Genomic DNA, 13,617 nt, shown 5'->3' with positions numbered 1-13,617 from the left:
CCTGGCAGTGCGCACTGCGGAGAAGAGCCAGGCTCCCCTGACTTCATTCCCTCCCATACGGGATTTAGGAACAGTGATGACACCGTCCCTCTGCGTTCTTCTCTCCTGGCTAAACAATCCCAGCTCTCTCACCCTCTCCTCAGAGGAAAGACGCTCAAGGACCTTCAGCATCTTGGAGGCCCTGCTCTGGTCTTGCTCCACTGACTCCATGTCCTTCTTCCACTGAGGAGCACAGACCTGCACACAGAACCCCACAGTGCTCCTCACCAGTGCTGAGGAGACAGCAAGGGTCACCTCCAACGACCGGCTGGCAACTCTTTTCCTAATGCTGCCCTGGAGACTGGTGGCCCTTGTTGTCACAAGGGTTCCCTGCTCCCTCATGGTCCATTTCTTCTCCACCAGGACCACGAGGTCCTTCTCTGCTAAGCTGCTTTCTAGCCAGTTGGTTCCCCTCCATTCCTGCTACCTGGAGTGACTCCTGCCCAGAAACGGGACTTGACTTCTCCCCTTGCTCAGCTCCATGAGATTCCTCTCTGTGCAGGGCAAGGAAATCAGGTACATCCCTCAGCACTCGTAGGTTCACACCATCTTTCCCTTTAAAGGACAAGGCAATCATCAGGCACAGTCGACACCGGCTCACAAAGGGAAAGTGCTGTCTAATTAATTTGATGTCCTTCTATGGTAAGGTCACCATCTCCTGGATGAAGGAAAGGACTTCAATTTAGTCCCTCAGAGCAGCCTTCTGCTCAAGTTGTCCAGCTGTGAGATGAGCAGGTACACGATGCGCTGGGTGAGGAACTGGCTGAAGGGCAGGGCTCCAAGGGTTGTAGTGAATGGGGCTACATCTGGCTGGCCACCGCTCACCAGTGGTGTTCCTCGGGGCTCCATTCTAGGGCCAGTTCTGTTCCAGATTTTGATCAATGAGCTGGATGTTAAGATACCTGAAAGCATCCAGAGGAGGCCAAAGCAGCTCACGGAAGGGCTGGAATGCTGGAATGAACACACTGCAACAGGCTTCCTAGAGAGGTGGCTGATGCCCCAGGATTTCGGTGTTTCAGAGGCAGCTGGACAATTCCCCTACTGACGCGCTGTAACGTGTGGTCAGCCCTGAAGTGCTCAGGCAGCTGGACCCTTCCAACCTCACTGCTCTGCTCGGGTCTATTCTGCTTCATCACCCTATGGCGCGCAAACATCACCTCGAGGTTCTCAGGCGCACAGCCCAGCATCCACGTCTCCCATTTCCCCTCCGCTACGTCCAATCCCCCTCCGGCCCCACAAACTCTGCCCAGAGAAATGGCCTCACCCCAAATTAAGCCCCCAAAGGCCATAACTCCCCAGCCTCCCCCGCCGCCTGGTCCCACTCCCCCCGGGGCTCTCACCGGCCCCACCAGCCCTCCCACAGCTCCCGGCCCCACGGCCACAGCCCTCCCGCCCCACAGCCAGGCACTGCCTCCACACCCACAGCAACCAGCCAATCAGGGGGCACATAACTAACTGCCAGTCTGGGGGCACCAACCAACCGGCCAATCAGGGGGCAGCTGACAGGTCTCAGCTGCTGCAGAAGCTTCCAGAAGCTCGCAGAAGGCAGCAGGCTGGACCCAAAATCAACACCTCCCCTACTCTGAAGAGAGAATTGTCACCAAACAGCCCCAAAACCACTGCCGGGAGGGGTGGGGGGTGAACGGGGGAACGGATGAGGAGAAAAGCTGCCGAGAACCAAACCAAACGCCGGGCACACAAGCGGCCGGGGGACTCGGAGGGGTCGGAGGGAGGGAAATGCCCGGGTTAAACAGCTCTGCCCCGAACCAGCTGCCGTCAACAACCACGGCAACAGACCCTGCGCTCCTTGGCCCTGCTGCAGGGGGCCGGGGACACCCATACGAGGTCCCCTGTCACGGCCCCCCCTTGCTGTGGTGCCCACCCCTCTGCTGTGAGGTCACACAGAACCCCCTCTGTGACGTCACCATCCTCCTCGCTCTGGGGTCCCTGAGGCACAGCACGGGGCACTGAGGGCCAGGGGCAGGAACCAGCCTGTGACCCTGCTCTGCTGGGGAGATGGGGCTCTGTGCTGGGGTGACCTTGGATGGATGGCACGTGCCCACCAAGCCGCTCTGTCACTTCCCTCCTCCAATGGACAGCGGGGAGAAAAATGTGACAAAAGGCTCCTGAGTCAAGATAAGGACAGGGAAGGCACTCACCAATTACTGTCACGGGCAAAATGGACCTGAATGGGGGAAATGAACCTAATTAACCGCCAATCAAGAGGCAGAATGTGATAATAAGAAATCAGAAAAAAAAGAACTATGTTTTCCTGAGCCCTCCCTTCTTCCAGGCTCAACTTCACTCCCAGGTTCTCCACGTTCTACCCCCAAGCGTCCCAGGGGAAGCAGGAACAGAGGCGGCAGTCAGTTCATCACGCGCTGCATTTGCTGCTGCTTCCTGCTCACAGTCTTCCCTTGCTCCAGCCTGGGGTCCCACCCACGGGAGACAGTCCGTCACAAACTTCTCCATGTAGCTCTTTCCCACAGGCTGAAGTTCTCCTCAACACACTCCAGCATGGCTCCTTTCCACGGGGTGCACTCTTCAGACAAGGACTGCTCCAGCGTGCTCCCCACGGGATCACAGCTCCTGCCAGGAGTCTGCTTCAATGCCGGGTCTTCACGGAGTCACAGCCTCCTTTGGGCACAACCATCTGCTCCAGCATCAGGTCCTCGAAGGGCACCAGGTGGATATCTGCTGCTCCATGGACCTCCATGGACTCAGGGAGGCAACCTGCTTCACCACGGTCTTCACCAGGGGCTGCAGGGGAATCCCTGCTCTGGCGTCTGGAGCACCTCGTCCTCCTCCATTACTGACCACGGAGCTTGCAGAATTTTTTCTCCCACACATTCTCTGTTGTCTCTTCCATCTGCCCTTTGACGGCACGTTTTTCCCTTCTTTAATAAATTAGGACAGTGGCCCTACCACCATCGCTGATTGGCTCAGCATTGGCAAGCGGCGGGTCCATCTCCGACTCAGCTGGAAATGGCTCCATCAGAGATGGGGGAAGCTTCTGGCACCTTCTCACAGAAGTCACCCCTGCAGACCCCCCACTCCAAAACCTTGCCACACAAACCCAGTACTCACAGCTGAAACCTTACAGGTACGAAGGGGCACCAAGACACCCATCACGCCCAACAGGACAGGCCAGGCCTAAGACAGGCTTAGCAAGCTGGAGACAACGCGGGGAGGACGTGAATGTGTTGGCAGGGCACTCCATTGAGCCCAGCACACCTATAAAAGCCCAGACAGCATTCCAGGGCTGCGAGGAAATCGAGTCCCCTCTTGACAAGGCACCCACAAACCACACCACACAAGGGCCACCGGATGAGCTGAATGGTGACACCTCACCTCTCCTGTGCTTTGGTCGTGTCTGCCAAAGGCCCTGACACGCGCATCCCATGGAATTGTTCCCAAATGCCTACTCTCACTTCAAAGCTGCCGCCGGGGTCGGATGGACACGGCCTCAAGAGAAGGACACAGAAAAGGGAGTGTTGTGGGCAGGAGAACACACCCCACCTCATTCCCTGTGAGGCGGTGCCGTGCCAGAGCTGCTTGCTGCAAAACGCTGTCACGGCAAAGGTGTCTGAGCCCTCGGGCACCTGGGGAGCAGCATAAAAGCCGGCCCAGCGCCTCTCTCCCTCACACACTTCTCCTGACGCCTTCTCCTCCACGCTCAACAAGGTGAGCCTCAAGCCCCTGCCCCTCCTTCTCCTGCCCCACCTGCCCCGCCTCTGCCAGCACGCTCTGCCCCAGCCCCAGCAGCCCTCACCCCTCCCCACCACCACGCTCCCCACAGCCCCACACCAGGCCTCCCCACTCCCTCGCCCTCCGCAAACACCGCCCCCAACACCCCCACGCCCTCCGCTTTCTCAACACCCTCTCTTCCAGGGCCCCTCCACACCACACACATGGCCTGCTACGACCTCTGCCGCCCCTGCGCACCCACCCCGCTGGCCGACAGCTGCAACCAGCCCTGCGTCAGGCAGTGCCAGGACTCCCGCGTCCTCATCCAGCCTCCCGCCGTGCTGGTCACCCTGCCAGGACCCATCCTCAGCTCCTTCCCCCAGAACACCGCCGTCGGATCCTCCGCATCGGCTGCCGTGGGCAACGTCCTCAGCGACCAGGGAGTGCCCGTCTCCTCCGCTGCCGCTGGCTACGGCTACGGCTTTGGAGGCCTGGGCTGCTTCCGCGGCACAAGAGCCTGCTACCCCTGCTAAGGGCCCTCACCAGCACAGCAACCACCTACACCTTACAAGCCACAGCATGGATTGAGGACGCACCTACGGGCCCTTCTTGGCACATGGACTCACCCTTCACAGCTCCTCCTCTGAAGCCATCCAGCAAGGAAGCAGAGAAGGGGACAGCCCAAGCTGCCTGGAAACGTGGCCCACGTGCCGCCTGCTCTTCTACTTGCTTCTTTGCATCGCCCCTTCTGCCATGGCCAGTACACTGCACTGCAAACATTGGTTCCCAGTGCTGTGGCAACATCTCTGCAAGGAAAGGACCTCAGCTGATGGTCACCCTACTTGCACCTTAGACCCTCTCCCTTCCACTTGCTGCTCCGGCTTCTTCAATATTTTCCCTTAATAAAGTTCTCCTGCATTCCACCGTCAGATGCCTCCTCTGCCTTTCTTCTTTCTCTGCCTTTCAAGGCTCTTCCAACCGGCACAAAGCCAGGGCTCAGGAGGCCATCATGGTGGGTGACTAAGGGTCACAAGAACCTCTCCTACAATGTCTGTCAGCAACTGAGGGGCTTCCAGAACGTGACATAAGCCCATCGCTGGCTCAGACAAAGCCGTAACAGGACAACGCTCCCCTGCGCACGCCTCTGATGAACTCTCCCCGTGCCAGCACACACTTGACTCTTCCCCAGCAGGACTCTCCAGCACTCCCAGCACACACAACCACACAGTTATCCAGTTCCGCAGGAACTCTGCAGAGCGTGTGCTTAAAACTCCCCTGATCAACCACGGCCCCCACAGCAGGTTGTCCGGAACCATGGACCGTTTCTGATCTCCCAGGACAGAGACTCCACCACCTCTTCCACTCTTCTCACCTTGGAAAAGCCTTGCCCTCTTGGCCCACGGATTTCCATCTGGTTTCACTTCTGCCCATGACTTCTGGTCCTGGCAGTGCGCACTGCGGAGAAGAGCCAGGCTCCCCTGACTTCATTCCCTCCCATACGGGATTTAGGAACAGTGATGACACCGTCCCTCTGCGTTCCTCTCTCCTGGCTAAACAATCCCAGCTCTCTCACCCTCTCCTCAGAGGAAAGACGCTCAAGGACCTTCAGCGTCTTGGAGGCCCTGCTCTGGTCTTGCTCCACTGACTCCATGTCCTTCTTCCACTGAGAAGCACAGACCTGCACACAGAACCCCACAGTGCTCCTCACCAGTGCTGAGGAGACAGCAAGGGTCACCTCCAACGACCGGCTGGCAACTCTTTTCCTAATGCTGCCCTGGAGACTGGTGGCCCTTGTTGTCACAAGGGTTCCCTGCTCCCTCACGGTCCATTTCTTCTCCACCAGGACCACGAGGTCCTTCTCTGCTATGTTGCTTTCTAGCCAGTTGGTTCCCCTCCATTCCTGCTACCTGGAGTGACTCCTCCCCAGAAACAGGACTTGGCTTCTCCCCTTGCTCAGCTCCATGAGATTCCTCTCTGTCCAGGGCAAGGAAATCAGGTACATCCCTCAGCACTCGTAGGTTCACACCATCTTTCCCTTTAAAGGACAAGGCAATCATCAGGCACAGTCGACACCGGCTCACAAAGGGAAAGTGCTGTCTAAATAATTTGATGTCCTTCTACAGTAAGGTCACCCATCTCCTGGATGAAGGGACGGGATGGATGTAGTTCTTCTGGAGTTCAGCAAGGCTTTTCATCCTGTCCCTCAGAGCAGCCTTCTGCTCAAGTTGTCCAGCTGTGAGATGAGCAGGTACACGATGCGCTGGGTGAGGAACTGGCTGAAGGGCAGGGCTCCAAGGGTTGTAGTGAATGGGGCTACATCTGGCTGGCCACCGCTCACCAGTGGTGCTCCTCAGGGCTCCATTCTAGGGCCAGTTCTGTTCCAGATTTTGATCAATGAGCTGGATGTTAAGATACCTGAAAGCATCCAGAGGAGGCCAAAGCAGCTCACGGAAGGGCTGGAATGCTGGAATGAACACACTGCAACAGGCTGCCTAGAGAGGTGGCTGATGCCCCCCATTTCGGTGCTTCAGAGGCAGCTGGACAATTCCCCTACTGACGCGCTGTAACGTGTGGTCAGCCCTGAAGTGCTCAGGCAGCTGGACCCTTGCAACCTCACTGCTCTGCTCGGGTCTATTCTGCTTCATCACCCTACGGCGCGCAAACATCACCTCGAGGTTCTCAGGCGCACAGCCCAGCATCCACGTCTCCCATTTCCCCTCCGCTACGTCCAATCCCCCTCCGGCCCCACAAACTCTGCACAGAGAAATGGCCTCACCCCAAATTAAGCCCCCAAAGGCCATAACTCCCCAGCCTCCCCCGCCACCTGGTCCCACTCCCCCCGGGGCTCTCACCGGCCCCACCAGCCCTCCCACAGCTCCCGGCCCCACGGCCGCAGCCCTCCCGCCCCACAGCCAGGCACTGCCTCCACACCCACAGCAACCAGCCAATCAGGGGGCACATAACTAACTGCCAGTCTGGGGGCACCAACCAGCCGGCCAATCAGGGGGCAGCTGACAGGTCTCAGCTGCTGCAGAAGCTTCCAGAAGCTCCCAGAAGGCAGCAGGCTGGACCCAAAATCAACACCTCCCCTACACTGAAGAGATAATTGTCACCAAACAGCCCCAAAACCACTGCTGGGAGGGGTGGGGGGTGAACGGGGGAACGGATGAGGAGAAAAGCTGCCGAGAACCAAACCAAACGCCTGGCACACAAGCGGCCGGGGGACTCGGAGGGGTCGGAGGGAGGGAAATGCCCGGGTTAAACAGCTCTGCCCCGAACCAGCTGCCGTCAACAACCACGGCAACAGACCCTGCGCTCCTTGGCCCTGCTGCAGGGGGCCGGGGACAGCCATACGAGGTCCCCTGTCACGGCCCCCCCTTGCTGTGGTGCCCACCCCTCTGCTGTGAGGTCACACAGAACCCCCTCTGTGACGTCACCATCCTCCTCGCTCTGGGGTCCCTGAGTCACAGCACGGGGCACTGAGGGCCAGGGGCAGGAACCAGCCTGTGACCCTGCTCTGCTGGGGAGATGGGGCTCTGTGCTGGGTTGACCTTGGATGGATGGCACGTGCCCACCAAGCCGCTCTGTCACTTCCCTCCTCCAATGGACAGCGGGGAGAAAAATGTGACAAAAGGCTCCTCAGTCGAGATAAGGACAGGGAAGGCACTCACCAATTACTGTCACGGGCAAAATGGACCTGAATGGGGGAAATGAACCTAATTAACCGCCAATCAAGAGGCAGAGTAGGATCATGGGAAATAAATCTTAAAAAAAAACCCCTTTTCCTGACCCCTCCCTTCTTCTAGGCTCAACTTCACTCCCAGGTTCTCCACGTTCTACCCCGGAGCGTCCCAGGGAAGCAGGAACGGAGGCGGCAGTCAGTTCATCACGCGCTGCATTTGCTGCTGCTTCCTGCTCACAGTCTTCCCTTGCTCCAGCCTGGGGTCCCACCCACGGGACACAGTCCGTCACAAACTTCTCCGCTGTGGCTCTTTCCCACAGGCTGAAGTTCTCCTCAACACACTCCAGCATGGCTCCTTTCCACGGGGTGCACTCTTCAGACAAGGACTGCTCCAGCGTGGGCCCCACGGGATCACAGCTCCTGCCAGGAGTCTGCTTCAATGCCGCGTCTCCACGGAGTCACAGCCTCCTTTGGGCACAACCATCTGCTCCAGCATCACGTCCTCGAAGGGCAGCAGGTGGATATCTGCGACTCCATGGACCTCCATGGACTCAGGGAGGCAACCAGCTTCACCATGGTCTTCACCAGGGGCTGCAGGGGAATCCCTGCTCTGGCGTCTGGAGCACCTCGTCCTCCTCCATTACTGACCACGGAGCTTGCAGAATTTTTTCTCCCACACATTCTCTGTTGTCTCTTCCATCTGCCCTTTGACGGCACGTTTTTCCCTTCTTTAATAAATTCGGACAGTGGTCCTACCACCATCGCTGATTGGCTCAGCATTGGCAAGCGGCGGGTCCATCTCCGACTCAGCTGGAAATGGCTCCATCAGAGATGGGGGAAGCTTCTGGCACCTTCTCACAGAAGTCACCCCTGCAGACCCCCACTCCAAAACCTTGCCACGCAAACCCAGTACTCACAGCTGAAACCTTACAGGTACGAAGGGGCACCAAGACACCCATCATGCCCAACAGGAAAGGCCAGGCCTAAGACAGGCTTAGCAAGCTGGAGACAACGCGGGGAGGACGTGAATGTGGTGGAAGGGCACTCCATTGAGCCCAGCACACCTAAAAGTTGAGACAGCAGTCCAGGGCTGGGAGGAAATGGGGTCCCCTCTTCACAACGCACCCACAAACCACACCACACAAGGGCCACCGGATGAGCTGAACGATGACACCTCACCTCTCCTCTGCTTTGGTCGTGTCTGCCAAAGGCCCTGACACGCGCATCCCATGGAATTGTTCCCAAATGCCTACTCTCACTTCAAAGCTGCCGCCAGGGTCGGATGGACATGGCCTCAAGAGAAGGACACAGAAAAGGGAGTGTTGTGGGCAGGAGAACACACCCCACCTCATTCCCGGTGAGGCGGTGCCGTGCCAGAGCTGCTTGCTGCAAAACGCTGTCACGGCAAAGGTGTCTGAGCCCTCGGGCACCTGGGGAGCAGCATAAAAGCCGGCCCAGCGCCTCTCTCCCTCACACACTTCTCCTGACGCCTTCTCCTCCACGCTCAACAAGGTGAGCCTCAAGCCCCTGCCCCTCCTTCTCCTGCCCCACCTGCCCCGCCTCTGCCAGCACGCTCTGCCCCAGCCCCAGCAGCCCTCACCCCTCCCCACCACCACGCTCCCCACAGCCCCACACCAGGCCTCCCCACTCCCTCGCCCTCCGCAAACACCGCCCCCAACACCCCCACGCCCCTCCGCTTTCTCAACACCCTCTCTTCCAGGGCCCCTCCACACCACACACATGGCCTGCTACGACCTCTGCCGCCCCTGCGCACCCACCCCGCTGGCCGACAGCTGCAACCAGCCCTGCGTCAGGCAGTGCCAGGACTCCCGCGTCCTCATCCAGCCTCCCGCCGTGCTGGTCACCCTGCCAGGACCCATCCTCAGCTCCTTCCCCCAGAACACCGCCGTCGGATCCTCCGCATCGGCTGCCGTGGGCAACCTCCTCAGCGACCAGGGAGTGCCCGTCTCCTCCGCTGCCGCTGGCTACGGCTACGGCTTTGGAGGCCTGGGCTGCTTCCGCGGCACAGGAGCCTGCTACCCCTGCTAAGGGCCCTCGCCAGTACAGCAACCACCTACACCTTACAAGCCACAGCATGGATTGTGGACGCATCTACGGGCCCTTCTTGGCACATGGACTCACCCTTCACAGCTCCTCCTCTGAAGCCATCGAGCAAGGAAGCAGAGAAGGGGACACCCCAAGCTGCCCGGAAACGTGGCCCACGTGCCGCCTGCTCTTCTACTTGCTTCTTTGCATCGCCCCTTCTGCCATGGCCAGTACACTGCGCTGCAAACATTGGTTCCCAGTGCTGTGGCAACATCTCTGCAAGCAAAGGACCTCGGCTGATGGTCACCCTACTTGCACCTTAGACCCTCTCCCTTCCACTTGATTCTCCGGCTTCTTCAATATTTTCCCTTAATAAAGTTCTCCTGCATTCCACCGTCAGATGCCTCCTCTGCCTTTCTTCTTTCTCTGCCTTTCAAGGCTCTTCCAACCGGCACAAAGCCAGGGCTCAGGAGGCCATTGTGGTGGGTGACTAAGGGTCACAAGAACCTCTCCTACAATGTCTGTCAGCAGCTGAGGGGCTTCCAGAACGTGACATAAGCCCATCGCTGGCTCAGACAAAGCCGTAACAGGACAACGCTCCCCTGCGCACGCCTCTGATGAACTCTCCCCATGCCAGCACACACTTGACTCTTCCCCAGCAGGACTCTCCAGCACTCCCAGCACACACCACCACACCGTTATCCAGTTCCGCAGGAACTCTGCAGAGCGTGTGCTTCAAACTCCCCTGATCAACCACGGCCCCCACAGCAGGTTGTCCGGAACCATGGACCGTTTCTGATCTCCCAGGACAGAGACTCCACCACCTCTTCCACTCTTCTCACCTTGGAAAAGCCTTGCCCTCTTGGCCCATGGATTTCCATCTGTTTTCACTTCTGCCCATGACTTCTGGTCCTGGCAGTGCGCACTGCGGAGAAGAGCCAGGCTCCCCTGACTTCATTCCCTCCCATACGGGATTTAGGAACAGTGATGACACCGTCCCTCTGCGTTCTTCTCTCCTGGCTAAACAATCCCAGCTCTCTCACCCTCTCCTCAGAGAAAAGACGCTCAAGGACCTTCAGCGTCTTGGAGGCCCTGCTCTGGTCTTGCTCCACTGACTCCATGTCCTTCTTCCACTGAGGAGCACAGACCTGCACACAGAACCCCACAGTGCTCCTCACCAGTGCTGAGGAGACAGCAAGGGTCACCTCCAACGACCGGCTGGCAACTCTTTTCCTAACGCTGCCCTGGAGACTGCTGGCCCCTTTTGTCACAAGGGTTCCCTGCTCCCTCATGGTCCATTTCTTCTCCACCAGGACCACGAGGTCCTTCTCTGCTAAGCTGCTTTCTAGCCAGTTGGTCCCCCTCCATTCCTGCTACCTGGAGTGACTCCTGCCCAGAAACAGGACTTGGCTTCTCCCCTTGCTCAGCTCCATGAGATTCCTCTCTGTGCAGGGCAAGGAAATCAGGTACATCCCTCAGCACTCGTAGGTTCACACCATCTTTCCCTTTAAAGGACAAGGCAATCATCAGGCACAGTCGACACCGGCTCACAAAGGGAAAGTGCTGTCTAAATAATTTGATGTCCTTCTACAGTAAGGTCACCCATCTCCTGGATGAAGGGACGGGATGGATGTAGTTCTTCTGGAGTTCAGCAAGGCTTTTCATCCTGTCCCTCAGAGCAGCCTTCTGCTCAAGTTGTCCAGCTGTGAGATGAGCGGGTACACGATGCGCTGGGTGAGGAACTGGCTGAAGGGCAGGGCTCCAAGGGTTGTAGTGAATGGGGCTACATCTGGCTTGCCACCGCTCACCAGTGGTGTTCCTCGGGGCTCCATTCTAGGGCCAGTTCTGTTCCAGATTTTGATCAATGAGCTGGATGTTAAGATACCTGAAAGCATCCAGAGGAGGCCAAAGCAGCTCACGGAAGGGCTGGAATGCTGGAATGAACACACTGCAACAGGCTGCCTAGAGAGGTGGCTGATGCCCCCCATTTCGGTGCTTCAGAGGCAGCTGGACAATTCCCCTACTGACGCGCTGTAACGTGTGGTCAGCCCTGAAGTGCTCAGGCAGCTGGACCCTTCCAACCTCACTGCTCTGCTCGGGTCTATTCTGCTTCATCACCCTATGGCGCGCAAACATCACCTCGAGGTTCTCAGGCGCACAGCCCAGCATCCACGTCTCCCATTTCCCCTCCGCTACGTCCAATCCCCCTCCGGCCCCACGAACTCTGCCCAGAGAAATGGCCTCACCCCAAATTAAGCCCCCAAAGGCCATAACTCCCCAGCCTCCCCCGTCGCCTGGTCCCACTCCCCCTGGGGCTCTCACCGGCCCCACCAGCCCTCCCACAGCTCCCGCCCCACAGCCAGGCACTGCCTCCACACCCACAGCAACCAGCCAATCAGGGGGCACATAACTAACTGCCAGTCTGGGGGCACCAACCAACCGGCCAATCAGGGGGCAGCTGACAGGTCTCAGCTGCTGCAGAAGCTTCCAGAAGCTCCCAGAAGGCAGCAGGCTGGACCCAAAATCAACACCTCCCCTACACTGAAGAGATAATTGTCACCAAACAGCCCCAGAACCACTGCTGGGAGGGGTGGGGGGTGAACGGGGGAACGGATGAGGAGAAAAGCTGCCGAGAACCAAACCAAACGCCGGGCACACAAGCGGTCGGGGGACTCGGAGGGGTCGGAGGGAGGGAAATGCCCGGGTTAAACAGCTCTGCCCCGAACCAGCTGCCGTCAACAACCACGGCAACAGACCCTGCGCTCCTTGGCCCTGCTGCAGGGGGCCGGGGACACCCATACGAGGTCCCCTGTCACGGCCCCCCCTTGCTGTGGTCCCCACCCCTCTGCTGTGACGTCACACATAAGCCCCTCTGTGAGGTCACCATCCTCCTCGCTCTGGGGTCCCTGAGGCACAGCACGGGGCACTGAGGGCCAGGGGCAGGAACCAGCCTGTGACCCTGCTCTGCTGGGGAGATGGGGCTCTGTGCTGGGGTGACCTTGGATGGATGGCACGTGCCCACCAAGCCGCTCTGTCACTTCCCTCCTCCAATGGACAGCGGGGAGAAAAATGTGACAAAAGGCTCCTGAGTCGAGATAAGGACAGGGAAGGCACTCACCAATTAATGTCACGGGCAGAATGGACCTGAATGGGGGAAATGAACCTAATTAACCGCCAATCAAAAGGCAGAATGTGATAATAAGAAATCAGAAAAAAAAGAACTATGTTTTCCTGACCCCTCCCTTCTTCCAGGCTCAACTTCACTCCCAGGTTCTCCACGTTCTACCCCCGAGCGTCCCAGGGAAGCAGGAACGGAGGCGGCAGTCAGTTCATCACGCGCTGCATTTGCTGCTGCTTCCTGCTCACAGTCTTCCCTTGCTCCAGCCTGGGGTCCCACCCACGGGAGACAGTCCGTCACAAATTTCTCCGCTGTGGCTCTTTCCCACAGGCTGAAGTTCTCCTCAACACACTCCAGCATGGCTCCTTTCCACGGGGTGCACTCTTCAGACAAGGACTGCTCCAGCGTGGGCCCCACGGGATCACAGCTCCTGCCAGGAGTCTGCTTCAATGCCGGGTCTCCACGGAGCCACAGCCTCCTTTGGGCACAACCATCTGCTCCAGCATCACGTCCTCGAAGGGCACCAGGTGGATATCTGCTACTCCATGGACCTCCACGGACTCAGGGAGGCAACCTGCTTCACCATGGTCTTCACCAGGGGCTGCAGGGGAATCCCTGCTCTGGCGTCTGGAGCACCTCGTCCTCCTCCATTACTGACCATGGAGCTTGCAGAATTTTTTCTCCCACACATTCTCTGTTGTCTCTTCCATCTGCCCTTTGACGGCACGTTTTTCCCTTCTTTAATAAATTAGGACAGTGGCCCTACCACCATCGCTGATTGGCTCAGCATTGGCAAGCGGCGGGTCCATCTCCGACTCAGCTGGAAATGGCTCCATCAGAGATGGGGGAAGCTTCTGGCACCTTCTCACAGAAGTCACCCCTGCAGACCCCCACTCCAAAACCTTGCCACACAAACCCAGTACTCACAGCTGAAACCTTACAGGTACAAAGGGGCACCATGGCACCCATCACGCCCAACAGGAAAGGCCAGGCCTAAGACAGGCTTAGCAAGCTGGAGACAACGCGGGGAGGACGTGAATGTGTT

The 13,617-nt window shown here is 58.4% G+C and overlaps 2 protein-coding genes across 2 annotated transcripts; both read left to right on the top strand.

The window, feature by feature from the left end:
- The first annotated feature begins 3,950 nt into the window (after positions 1-3,950).
- On the top strand, positions 3,951-4,259 carry LOC147601879 (feather keratin 4-like). The gene has a single exon (XM_086742701.1). It carries the CDS (start codon positions 3,951-3,953, stop codon positions 4,257-4,259), a length of 309 nt encoding a protein of 102 aa, XP_086598827.1.
- Positions 4,260-9,148: 4,889 nt separating this feature from the next.
- LOC147601878 (feather keratin 4-like) lies at positions 9,149-9,457 on the top strand. The gene has a single exon (XM_086742700.1). It carries the CDS (start codon positions 9,149-9,151, stop codon positions 9,455-9,457), a length of 309 nt encoding a protein of 102 aa, XP_086598826.1.
- The last annotated feature ends 4,160 nt before the right edge of the window (positions 9,458-13,617 follow it).

The sequence above is a fragment of the Chlamydotis macqueenii genome, chromosome 2 (genome assembly GCF_036417535.1).
Source record: "Chlamydotis macqueenii isolate bChlMac1 chromosome 2, bChlMac1.mat, whole genome shotgun sequence".
Taxonomy (NCBI): Eukaryota; Metazoa; Chordata; class Aves; order Otidiformes; family Otididae; genus Chlamydotis; species Chlamydotis macqueenii.
This window is presented reverse-complemented; position numbering and strand designations above follow the sequence as displayed.

What these genes read in the sequence shown, in the direction of transcription:
- LOC147601879 (XM_086742701.1), top strand. Translation starts at nt 3,951, where the DNA reads ATGGCCTGCTACGACCTCTGCCGCCCCTGCGCACCCACCCCGCTGGCC.
- LOC147601878 (XM_086742700.1), top strand. Translation starts at nt 9,149, where the DNA reads ATGGCCTGCTACGACCTCTGCCGCCCCTGCGCACCCACCCCGCTGGCC.